Raw genomic sequence first — 13837 nt, forward strand, 5'->3', positions numbered from 1 at the left:
GTTTTCTATAAAGCTAGCACAAAGCATGTAGGCTGTAGTAATATTGAGAAGATTAAGTTTGTCGTCTGGAGATCAGACTGGTGACATCTATACATGCCCCTTTTTTATTTGATTTGTACAACAATCTCATGAACGTAACTTCTTTGTGTGCAGCTATGTCATACAGTTTTCTGTTAAAGTAGCAACTGTTAACACATTGTGCAGGAATATATATATTTTTTAAATTATATATACAGTTCCCTTTTTCAGTAGTTTGCTTGTAATATCACCACAAAATCTTTGGATATTTATTTATTTGTTTTTGTAGGAAAAAAAAAATAAACACACACACCGCATTCACTTAATATAAATCAATCTTGTTTAGCTATATTGGAATGACTAGGGAATATGAATGGATAAAGGTATAGTCAAGTCCAAAATCCTGCCATTTGGAAATTTCTTCAATAAGAAAACGGTATACTACTTTATTCTGATAACTTGGATACAGATTTGCTAGCTGTGTTGTCACAGAATTTTGGCAACTTGCAAGATGACAGCAGCCAGACCCATACCCACCTGACAACATTTCAATAGTCCCATGGTTGCAGCTATAGGAAATGCAGATATGGGTCACCCATGTCCTGGTGCGTGATGGGACCCAAAGGTGCAACACAAAGATACTCCATTAGTATATATGCCATATGATAGTCTGGGAGTCTGTCTTTTGTACTGGAGCATAGGATTACCAAGTTAGGTATCTGAATGCCAGTCATGAATTTACCCCTTCACAATTTTCTAATTTTTTTTTACAAAGCATTTACAAAACTATTTTTAAAACTTATTTTCTGGGCAACAGTACCTTTTTATTTTTATTTGGGTGGGCTGCTGTCCAAAGTTGGGAACAGCATCTCTATACACTGTTATAAAGCGGGAAGCCACCTCTGGCTTAATTAACTTCTATTTAGGAAGCATTCCTACAGATGGTTAAAAGTAGGAAAAAATGCCCATAGTTGTGATTGGCGTCCGGCTAATGATTTGCTCAAAAGTCTAATGTGATGAGAGAAGAAAGCCCTGTGGTAACAAAGTGCAGCCTCCTTGTTCACACGTGTCATGCTCAAATCATACAGGATCCATTTGTACACATATGCTAAGATTTGCTAACCTTTGGATAAGGCCATACTGACACAAACACTCTGCACCGAAGAGTGGCCGCAAGGGTCGTAGAAAAAAAGAACTCTGGACAGAAGACCCAAAAGGCACAGAACACCCTTCTTTAACAGACTTTTCCGCCTGGCATGATCACCGTATTTTTCGGACTATAAGACGCACCTTTTTTAGAGGAGGAAAATAGGGAAAAAAAATTTTGAAGCAAAAAATGGTAAAATATTTCATATATGGGAGTTGTAGTTTTGCAACAGCTGCAAGGCCACATTGACAGGTGACCCTGCAGCTGTACGGGGACGCATAGAGTGTTTTTTTTTTTTTTTGCAGGGCCAGAAATACTTTAGTTATACCATTTTGGGGAATATCTATTGCTTAGATCACCTTGTATTGAAAAAAAAACCCGGTGGTTTATGACATATGATTTTCTACTTTTATATATATATATTCTAGGGACAGGAGGTGATTTAGAACTTTTATTTATTTTATATTTTTAAAGCTTTTTTTTTTTTTTTTTTTTTTACTATTTTATCCCCCCCCCCCGGGGGCTTGAACCTGCGGTCGCTTGATTGCAAGTCCCATAGACGGCAATACAACTGTATTGCCGTCTATGGAACATTCTGTCTATTAGTATTACGGCTGGTCATAGAGACCAGCCGCAATACTAATATAGCAGTGACAGGCCTGGGAGCCTCATTAGGCTCCCGGCTGTCACCCGAACAGGTCGGCTCCTGCGATATCGCTGCGCAGGAGCCGGCCTGCAACTTTACAGGTACGGGGCCGGCCACAGGGAAGAAGAGGCCACCGATACTGACCCGGCATCCGCTGTACTAGAGAGGCGGATGCCGGCACGGGATAGACGCCGGGGCCTGAGACATCGCTGCGCTCCTCTGCCCTGCATGAAGCCAGCAGCGGGGAGACGGAGGAGCGGAATAGCACCGCCCCTGCCGCTGCTGGCTTCATGCAGGGCAGAGGAACGCAGCGATGTCTCAGGCCCCGGCGTCTATCCCTTGCCGGCATTCGCCTCTCTATTACGGCGGGTGCCAGGCGCTACATTCAGACTATAAGACGCACCCTTCTTTTCCCCCCAAATTTTGGGGAAAAAAAGTGTGTCTTATAGTCCGAAAAATATGGTAAATGGCATCAAGTCATATGTGAAGGCTGTACTGGGTGGCTCAAAAAGGACACGGCCCCTTAGGCAGTCAATTGGCGCAATCGATCAACTTAGCAATAAAATACTTAACGTAACATTAGCACAGAAAAACTAGTGCAGCACAGTTTAAAGAAACACAGAAATCTATAGTATAGATGGCACAATAGCTGACAGTTGCGTTGTACCTACACAACATATGTACATAAACTGCACACAAACAATATACAAAGTCCACTTAGCCCACTGTAAGCCTCCTCTCCTAATGCCATACATTTAGAAGGGGTTAGCTTCTACCACCTTACACAGTCATCCATCACTGTAATCCCACTCTCCACTAATAAGGCGATTATGATATACACCCATCCTGGTGAAAACTGGGCTAGTTACCCATAATGACTGAAAACAGGCAGTTTGTCTATTGTGGCCAGAGTCAAAACTACACTACAATAAAATAAAATTAGACTAAAAACAGAAACTATATGATGGAAAGTAACAATAAGCTTTTTAGGTAGTAGCTGTCAAACACATCATTACAGATTAAATGTCTGTCATATGAGAAAACACAACAACAACAAAAAGTTTGGCTGTGACACAAGGCAAGAGAAATGACTCTCTCTGCACATCAATCTTGGCAGCTTGGCAGTCTCCACCAAGCTAACATGAGTAACCTGCCTGAACCCTTCTTATGACATCAATCTGCAGGCAGCACCCTGGATGTGACTTTATTTCACAGTAAAGGAGCTTATAAATGTGAAGCACTGACAGCAATATTGCAGTAAACAGTTTTCTTCTATATAACTTGAACATGTCATCTTTAGATCACTTGCGTCATACTATACAATACTGCTGTATTGCATATACAGTATACACTACTGTATTGCAGTCTATGGCAAATTTCTGTCCCATTACAGACAATACAATAGAAAGTGAAAGTAACCACTCAGATTCCATAGCCAGTCATCTCTGATCACAGGGAATTCTATCGGGTCCCTGCTGTATAAAACAGCGCAGACCCAGCAGCTAGTGCAGCAACTCTGTTTCAGAACAGCTGCCGTGTTTTTTCACACGCACCTGGTCATAACCGTACGTCCTAGTGCACCTAAGGGATAAATGGGTTTTCCAAGCTACAAATATTGATGATCTATCATAAAGACAATCCACTACCTTCATTGATTACTTTTTCTCAGCAGCTGAAACAACAGAGAATGGAGCAGGAAGTTTCCTGCGCTATTCTCTGCGTATCAGCTGCTGAGAACAGCTAATCTGTATTTATTGTCGGGTGTAAGAACCTACTAATAGGGTATTGAGGACCTATCCTTAGGACAGGTCATTAATAATTTTAGCTTGGAAAACCCCTTTTTAAGCCCTTAGCCAACCCCCAAGCCCCTCAGTGAGTCTCCAGGCCTGTGGTAATGATCAGCAGGGGATTAATTGCTATATCCTCTGCAAGATTTCTACAAGACTATGGGAAGGATTCTTCAAGACCAATGTATTATGCCAGTCTTTATGCCATGTCCCCTGAACCAATGTAAGGAGCGCCTCATGATTAATTAGGCGCCACCTCTCAAAGCCCTTCCTTATAGGTGCAAATCTATGGCAGGAACATGGAGAAAATGCTGCAAACAGATACACAAAGTAGGCAAGATACTTCTGTCATTTAGTTTTAGGCTGTGGGATACACAGTGGCTTACTGATTGTTTACCGTGTTCTATACAAGGCAATTTCCTTGCTAGGACAGACATCCTTAAACTACATTTTCAGATAGCAAATCCTATTTGATCTAATCAACATAAATACAGAGTGGCAGAAGCCCATACTTATCATTGATTATTAAACCATCTGAACAGACTTTGTTACTTACAGAATGATACTGTTGTTAACGCTGACCTTTCAGTGAAGAATTTTATCTCTACTCTAGTTTATTCCAAGATATTTAAAAGCAATTTTGCAGAGTCCATGAATATTTTGCGCACCAAGTGGCCAATAAAGTGATTCATATTTTCTTAATCAAAATGTTATGACTGCTTAATGCAACCAAGCATTTTAGGTAAAGTGCTGCCTATGGTTCCACATCACAAACCTTAATCACTTCATTAATATCATAGCTGGAGGAAAGTTAACCAGATCGCAAATAAAGCGATGAGACAAATAGTCCGAGAGTCCCCTAAATAAGAAAAATAAACTATAATGTGAATACCAAAGCAACCCACAGGAAAAAGACAAGTTGCACTTTGGTTTCCACATGTAAGAAGATAAAATAGCAAGATGGCATGGCACTTTTTCAGTAAATTTTGGTGAAGAAATATAAAAGGGTTTGTATTAAAGTAGTTAGCCACTTTCTACTATTGTTGGCCTATCCCGAGGTAGTGCAGCTTTCACCGCACTGCTCACTCATCGTGAGCGAGTGACAGTGGTGAGCGATGGTACTGCAGCACAGCCCCATAGCAGCAGGTTGTAAACTAAGTGCCATAAATATACAATATTGGCAATAAATATTCTGATCTTGGAAAACTTTAATTTAGAACTCTAACCTCTTAGTGACACGTGCCATACTATTACAGCAGATTTGGGGGGTTTAAAGATGTGACTATGGCATTTGGGTGGTTACATTCCCTAGTTTCTCAGTACATTTTACCAAATACTAAATGGTGCCTTTATGAAGTACAATTGGCCCTGCAAAAAGTGTAAACACACAAAAAATATGTTGAGCCTTTAAGCAGTTACAACTATTTTTGTTCTTTTTCTACCGTTAACAAACCTAACATCAATTTAAATCACAACACTCTCCGCTTCTATGAACTACTTCACACATAAAACATGTCTGTCTGGTCACTTGCTTTCTGTTATTGTGTTGACAAAAGTTCATTTCGTCAAATTAATAACATGATAAAAGTTATTAAACTAGATTACCATTACCCTCTATTATTACTGAAATTGAGATTTCAAGTCTTCTGTTTAGGTCCTAAAACCTGGAAAATCTCTGTAGATTATGCTCTTTTATCCTGACAATTCAGAACACTGTTTTCCATTTATGGAGGTGAATGAAACTTTCCAACATTCCACTGACACTTATCAAGTGTGAAACACTGCAGAGTAAGGGGGAGTACACACTTGCACCCTTGTCCGCTCTTTGGGTTTCTGTCCTAATCCCCAGGAAAAACTGCATAGGGGACAGCTTGTCGGCGGTTAGTTTTAAAGCCCATTCATCTAAGGCAGGGGTGGGCAATTAATTTTCCCATGGGGCCACATGAGAAATTGTAACGGTTCTAGAGGGCCATGTGTGTCGTGGCACATTTAGCTCCACCCACTTCTCCGCTGACTCCGCCCATTCTCAATCATTTTTCCATGTGCCCCACAAAGTAAAATCCTCCTACAGTCACCCGTACATTATACACCCCCACATTATAACGTTTCCCTCCAAATGTCCCACAGTATTAAGTCTCTCTCCTGGTGCCCCAGTGTAAACTAGCAGAAACTAGAGGGGACATTAAACTGGGGGCAACTAGAGGCAGACATGTCCCCTCCAGCTACCCCCCATGGTTTTATATCCTTCTTCAGCTGCCCCAGTTTAATGTCACCCCCCATGTGCATTAAGTTTAACTGCCCCCCCTACATCTGCCCCTAGTTCCCCCCTCTTGCTCACACATGCTGTCTCTTCTCTGTACAGCAGCCTCCATTGCCGGCAGCTTACATACAGCACACAGTCCCATGTGGCTCCGCCCACTAACGAGTCATAGCCTATCCTGGTGATAGGCTGTGATGACATCATCACAGGTCCTCTCTCTATCATTCAGCAGCCCCCATTGCCAGCAGCCTGGTGACATCATCACAGGTCCTTGAAGAATCTTACAATAGCTATGCGGGCCGCATAGAAGCAGTCAGAGGGCCGGATGTGGCCCGCGGGCCGCACATTGCCCAGGTCTGATCTAAGGGCTCGTTCACATATGCGCCCGGCACTCCGTACTTCAGGTTTCCGATTCCTGCATAAAACAGAGCAGGAGACGGAAACCTGCAGGAGTCTCTCTCACCCATTCATTTGAATGGGTGAGAAAGATGTCCGGCCGTGAGCGTCGGTGAGCGTTTTATGCTCTCCGCCGCGAAACCGGGTTTTATAATCCGGACATGCAGTACTCTGTGTCCGGATTATAAACGCTCACCGCCGCTCACGGCCGGACCAGGTCTGTGGTTTCCGTCTTCTAGCATGCAGAAGACGGAAACCACAGAACGGACAGCTGAACGCAGGTGTGAACCTAGCATCAATGGGTTTTTAAAGCAAGCCACCGGTGTCCATATGCAGCCTCTCCACAGTGAAATTGATTTTGTTGTTCCAAAGTACTGCATGTCAGACTTCGTTTCCGTGCAAAAAAAAAAAAAAAGAAAAGAAAAAAAGAGCACTTTCACTGTGGAGAGGCTGCATATGGACTTCGGTTGTTTGCTTTAAAAACCCATTCAAATGAATGGGTTTTTAAAAGCCATCCCGAATGCAGTTCTTCCAGGATTTAGGACGGAAATCCAAAGGGCAGACAGAGGTACAAGTGTGAACACCGCATAACTGACACAGTACAGGTGTAAACAGGAGCAGTCTCTTAAATAAGTTAAAACGTAGCTAAACTTGCAAGCAACTTTTGATTTTCTGGCAGCATTTGTGTAACTTCTAAATTTTGTAATAAACAAATTGTGGCTCCCTTTTGTGGAATCCTACATTTACAGTATACAGTGCCTTGCACAACCAGTGCACACAAGCTATGCACAAGTCTAGCTATGTGTAATTTAGTCTCAGTATAAATACACCTGTTCTGTGAAGGCCTCCATAGTTTGTTCGAGAACACTAGGAAACAAACAGCATCATGAAGACCAGGGAACTCACCAGACAAGTCAGAGATCGAGGGATCCATAAAAAACAGATTACCCTCAGGTGTAGATTTTGGCATGAAAAGTGTACTTTTGTGAATGAGGTGTTTTGAAGAGAAAATAATGGTGGGGGATGGTCACTTCATACAGTTATATCACAGGCATTAAAAAATGTAGAGCCATGATTCTGGCGTCATATTAAAGAGGAGATTCCCATTCTTCATATGACACTAAGATTTCCAGATATATCACTGGTTGAAAATATGGTCAGGACTGGGAGCAGCTGCATATACATATTCAATCCTGCCTGTGTTTTTAGAAAGTGATATGTCTGGAACTAATACAGAGAGAACTGCAAAGATAAGAATTTCCTCTTTCATAGGACGCTAGAATCAGGTTTCTGAATTATAAGGCTGAGGTTACAAAGAGTTTTTTTGGTCAGGATTTTGAGGCCAAATTTGCCTCAACATTCTGACCAAAAAGACGGCTCCCATTGTTCCGGCTGCACTGCATCGGCATCCAGTCGCAGCTACCTGGTTTTTGGTCTGGATACTGAGGCGGCCTCCACCTCAGTTTCCAGACCAAAAAATCCCATGTGCACTCAGCCTGTTTGAAATGACCCTCTCCTACCTTCATTTTCTCTTCGCCATACACAAGCCTGCAATGGTACACAGTGAGAAGAAGGGTAGATATTTCAATAGAAAAGCAAAAAAAGAAGCCAATAATTTGTTAATAAAATACTTAGCAAAATTAACATCACCGATGCTGCCAGAAAATCAGAAGTTGTTAAGAAGTTTAGTTACATTTTCAATCTATGGTGAGGCTATATGGGAGCTGCTGCACAATGTGCATATCTTACTAACAGTTATGTATCAATATGGCAAAAAGTATAAAATAAGGCATCCAAAATGATGAATTCTAAAAAGCAATAGTTGCTGAATGTGTTTCATATTTGGCTATTCAAACATATACTAGAGGGAAAAGACTACAAAAGGAAAAAGGCCATCTGACAGCAGGAAACAAAAAGGAAGGCTACTTGCCAACACCTAATTCTTCCTGTGTGATTATTAATATTTGGACTTACAGCCAAAAGCACATTGGCAATCTCATCACCTTCTGTGCCCATCATGGACGGCATATAACAATATGCCAGAAAGCAGCAGCTTTTGGCATTGCTTTCAACGCAAGGAAGACTGTGCTTAACAATTGTTTTCCAAACTACTTAAGGAATTCATTAGAGCTTCTGCTGATACCAAAATGTGCCCGTGCTATTCATACTGAGCACTTAGATTGGAAGTGAGCCATTGACTATTGAGATTAGAATTGTAAAGAGGACAGATATAACATACACACACATACATATATATATATATATATATATATATATATATATATATATATATATATATATATATATATATCCCCCTCTAGGAATTTATCGAGGTGTATAATGAGCATTTTGAACTTGCAGCTGTTCACCGAATTTACTACCAATAGGATGTATTAGGCCCAATTTTCTAATTTTCACAAGAGGTTAAAAGGAGACAAAGCACCCCACAGAATGGTACATGATTTCTTTTAAAAGCAGCAATACCCCACATGTGGAGGAAAACTGCTGTTTTGGCACACGACAGGGGACATATTGTAGAGAGCGCCTTTAGGCTTTTTGGAGGGCAGAATGATTTTCAGGTGCCAGGACACATTTGCCCATAAGGTGCTACTGCAGTGGAGACCACCAATAAGAGACTTAATTTTGGGAACTTTTCCCTTCAAAGGGTATACAGATCATTTTGACCCCAAAGATGCTTTCCAAAAAGAAATATGCAGCAGATGGTGCAAAATTAAAATTGACATTTCCCAGCTAGGCCATTTCAGTGCCCAATATGTCATGCCCATCTCATGTCACTGTGAAAAGTCAGCAGTCCCTATTACAGCATTACCTAGTATACTAAAGCAAGTCTGGATTGCTGTACCATAAATTTTGGAATATTTACATATAACATCAAGGCAATGCTGAGGTCTGCAGAGTAGCCAGAATAAATGTCCATTGGTTGTTTTTAGCTTTCTAAAGATCCTGAAAGGTAAAAATGCTACATATTGCAGGGGCAAAGGAAAGAAGGGAATTATGAAAGCATAACTACACATACAGTATGTGCCATTCAACAGTTTGAGAAAGTTGTGTGGATGTCCTACTGGAGCTGTACTGGATTGTATTTCGTGAGGTACAGCTGGTCAGTGTTGGAGTCATTGTGTATACGATACTGCTGCTGATGTTACTGGTCGTTACTTGGGGGAATCCTCCCCACAAAACAGTCACACTCACTATATAGGTAATAGTGTAAAGTATAAACCCAACCCCACTTCCCAAGCTTTCTGACTCAAACGCACTAGCATTAGAAGGAAGGGGGTGAGAACATGACGGCTGCTGCTACAGAAAATACAGACCTATTTTAATTTATTTTTCTGGCTCTATAATTATGATATAAAAAGAACATGAAGATCAGGAGATGATAGGAAGAATTATTCTTTATTTGGTCGCAGTCTGGGTTGAGTAATTCCTTTAAATAGCAGTAGTGCGAACACACCCTTATTTATATGATATACATCACCCTCATCTGCCAGAACACTGATCTGTGTGGGGATACATTAAAAAAAAAAAAAGTCAAATATAATCAATGCAGCCTATCTGACAGAAAACAGGGAGGTCATAACAGATGAAGCTGAGAAATATGTGTGTATAAATGGCTGACTGACACCAATTTCAGTATATGCAGGATCAGCCTGACTGGTTCATACCCAGGTTTCTTCCCAGAATTTACTTTAGCCCAGAATGATAGGAGAAAGAAAAGCAAAATACAATTTTTTTCCTCCTCTCCCCATGCAATATTTTAAGACCATATGTTTAACAAATAATATCTACCCCAAAAATGGATCATCTAATTCCCCTGCATATAGCAATGTCAAATGTGTAATCTCTGATGTTGTCGGCTATATTGCTCTTTTACTTTCAAAAGTATCTCCATCCTTTAGGTTTACAAGCAACATCTCACCAAGTGAATAGTAATCCTATTAGTACAGAAGTATCTTACACGCAAAAGTACAAAGGATTGGAATAGACCAGACTAAAGTTGCTATCCACATTAGGTATATACTGTATATGGGGCTCACAATCTACATTAAAAGAAAAAAAATAATAAATTACCGTACATATTGCCTGTACTTTATTGGGGGTATGATTTTCATGGCCATGTTGTAACCCCTCAAAAAAATTCACAACTTTGCAACAAATAATTTATTTTATGTTGAGTCACCATAATCAATATAATAATATATATAGGGATGCATAAGGTGTCTTTTTTTTTTGCCATGTGTACTTTTTAATTATCCACATTTTGGGGAAGATATTGCTTTGATAACTTTTTAATGAAATTTTTATGAGAGGTAAAACAAAGGCCATTGATTTTTTTTCCCCCTGCTACACACAGGAATAATATTTTGAAAAGTTTTTGATAGACCAAGTGTTTTCAGTCTTGAACCCCGGATGTCACAACAATGGGTCCACCTCAAAACAGCAGCTCCTACGTGGTGTCTGGAAAATGGCACCTCTGTTACTTTTGACCAAGATTCTGGGGGAAATAACGCTCATGATCAGTGCCAGCACTGCCCATAGTTCTCCACAGTATAGTATAGCAAGAACCAGGCGTCTGTGGTGGCGGCTCATCTTCTCAGCGGCCGCAATACTTAAATACCTGACATCCACCGTGTTATTGCAGTGGATGTCTGGAAAGGGTTAAAACAAAATGCACTTTGGTTTGCACCCCCACAAAAAAAATTAAATTTGGTGGCAGTACTTGTGAGTTGTCTAATCTTTCTCACACTCCATCAATAATTGTTTCTTGTGACCAGCAGTCAGTCTCATCAGCAGCTTGTGTGTGGACAGAGTCAGCTTTTCCACTCATTCCTATGAGGCTCACCTTCACGTTCTCATTGGAATGAATAGAGAAACCGACTTCCTGTCCACAATTAAAGGGGTTTTCCATCTAAATCAATGGTTCATACTGATGACCTATCCAGAGACAGCAGCACTCCTAGTAAAGTAATGGAAGCAGTGCAGTAACCACATCCGTTTGCTTACCTTCACTAAAACATACATATTTTACCTTTTTTGTTGGTGTGCTACTTTAATGGAGATTATATTTGATAGTGAGAGCAAACACAGAATACTCCCCAGCTGTCTAATATAGTAGTAATCCAGGTGGTCTAGTTTACACTTTTTCACTATCAGACTGGAACAATAAATCACCTGCCCCAATGTTTTCACACAATGGAAATGTAATGAACAGAGTTGAATGACAACTGTCAGGATCAAATAAAGGCCAGTTTAACCATTTACAAATCTTTAATATAGTTTTCCCTCTATGTAATGGTAATTTTTATCTTATATTGTGTCACCAGGGGTGGGGTTAGAACCAGTGATGTGGGCATGCTATTGGTGCATTTAACATTGTGTCCCCACATAAGGTCATAATAGACCTTTGGTGGAATTTTAAACAGTAAATTTTTGTTGAGGTTGCCAATTTCCCCTGTAACTGGAGATGATACATACAGCCCCAGGAACAGGAGGACTACAGCCTCCTGCCCATAACTGTAGAGCTGATCTCTTATAGGACCCAGCAGATCTAAAAGTCTCTAATCCCTGCCAGATCACGTGACCTCCCGGGTAGAGGGAAGTCGCATCATAGCGGCTCCCATAGCTGTGTATACGGCACTCGTTGAGCGCTGTGTATACAACAGTCGGAGAGGCAGGGAATGGTAATAAATTGCCCCGCCTTCTCTAGAGGAGCTTCGGCTGTAGTAATAGCCGTTTCCCAGCTCTGCAGTTGCTTGATAAGTGCAACGTGAGTTGAAAGGTTCCCTTAAAAATGTTTGTCCAAATAATATTTTTTATTTGGGAAAGGTATCTGTGCAATCTGGCAAAAACTACTAACCTTTTACTTGAAAATTTATCACCTGAACACATAATGCATCTCTTTAGCTTATGCTCCATGCATCCAACATGGATTAAGTACACAAAGTTGTTTTTCACATGAGGACTATTTTACAGCCAACTCCACATCTCAATTTGTTTCTAAAATTTCACATTCAACCAGAAACTTAAGAGAATAAATCTGTCTTTGTAGGATCATTATATGGAGAACAATCCGTTTACAAAGCCTGTTTAATCCGAAAATGGAAAGATAATCATAGCATTATAAATAATGGGTTTTATTCCCAATAGTGTTATCTCGATCAGATTAGCATGGCTTTACCTGGTACTCATTTGGCCAAAAAGTGCTAACCGCCAATTCAGCCCTCAGCCAGTCTTTTCCAGTAGCGCCAGTTACATTCCAGATGGGGTTAGCCAGAGGTCCTTTGTTCACCCGCACAAAAATGTTCAAGGTCCCTGGATTATCTCGTTTTTGGGTGAAGAGAAGATAGTTAAAATCAATGCAATGAGTGTCGTTTTCCTTCATGTTAGGAAGCTGCAGACGTGCCTTCTCTCCAGGGTCATGTTTGGAGGAGTCCACAATCATGTAGGAACCTTAAAAGAAAGTAAGAGAAATATCAATGTCAAAAACTTCACTTTTTCTGCAACAGGGAATTTTCATCCTACCTGTCTTGAGGACACATCCATCACATAAAATTATGCTGAACATGCTTAAAAGGTATTATAAAGCAGCAGAATGAAAGGAAAAATATGCAATTTTACTATAAATGTTATAGCTACATAGAGAGCAGAGTTCTGCTAACACTGCCAGCATCTGACAAAGCAAATTGGCAACCCACTAGAATTGAATGACCGCTGTAAGTATAAACTAGAAAAACATAGAAAACACTTAATAAAAGCTTCTTTTGTACAGAAAAAGCAGATATCTGTAGATAATGATGAATTGTTCATATGCGAGGAATCATGTCTTAGGGCAAATTCCTTTTAACACAGTGTTTCTTTTTACACATACACAAGTGTACAATACATACTACAGATTTACAGTGTCATATGTAAACATTACACTCACAAAACAACTTGTAAGAAGTCTTATTACCAATACCAGAAATCAAAATAATCAGGCGTCAAAATCAGTCCAGCATAATAATTATCTTAAGCATTATCAGAGTCAGTGGTCACATCAGTGTTTGGTTATATATACTTGCAAGCAAGTTGAAACTGCAGAGAAAAACTACATTGGAAAGATTTGTAATTCCATGTTTAATTCCAAGCTATGGCTGGATTTAGCTTACAAATTCTGATACAAAATACTGATAGTGTAAAAGAGGTTCTAAAATACAGCGTTGGCCAAAAGTATTGGCACCCCTGCAATTCTGTCAGATAATACTCTTGTTCTTCCAGATGATTGCAAGCACAAACTCTAATATCTTCATTTTTTTTGCTTGCAATAAAAAAACAAGAGAGAATTGGGGAAAAAAAAAGTCAAATCATTTTACACAAAACTCCAAAAATGGGCCGGACAAAAGTATTGGCACCCTCAGCCTAATACTTGGTAGCACAACCATTAGACAAAATAACTGCGAACAACCGCTTCTGGTAACCATCAGTGAGTTTCTTACAATGCTCTGCTGGAATTTTAGACCATTCTTCTTTGGCAAACTGCTCCAGGTCCCTGAGATGTGAAGGGTGCCTTCTCCAAACTGCCA

The 13837-nt window shown here is 40.2% G+C and overlaps 1 protein-coding gene across 8 annotated transcripts in view; it reads right to left on the reverse strand.

The window, feature by feature from the left end:
* The window catches only part of PTPRK (protein tyrosine phosphatase receptor type K), a 281887-nt gene that overhangs the window by 192382 nt on the left and 75668 nt on the right, over window positions 1-13837 (reverse strand). For all 8 annotated transcript variants that reach the window (XM_075267966.1, XM_075267965.1, XM_075267972.1 and 5 more), the window contains exon 3: window positions 12454-12725. In XM_075267966.1, coding sequence (XP_075124067.1) covers window positions 12454-12725 — 272 coding nt within the window. The remainder of the gene's footprint in view (window positions 1-12453; window positions 12726-13837) is intronic.

Source organism: Leptodactylus fuscus, chromosome 3, assembly GCF_031893055.1.
Source record: "Leptodactylus fuscus isolate aLepFus1 chromosome 3, aLepFus1.hap2, whole genome shotgun sequence".
Classification (NCBI taxonomy): Eukaryota; Metazoa; Chordata; class Amphibia; order Anura; family Leptodactylidae; genus Leptodactylus; species Leptodactylus fuscus.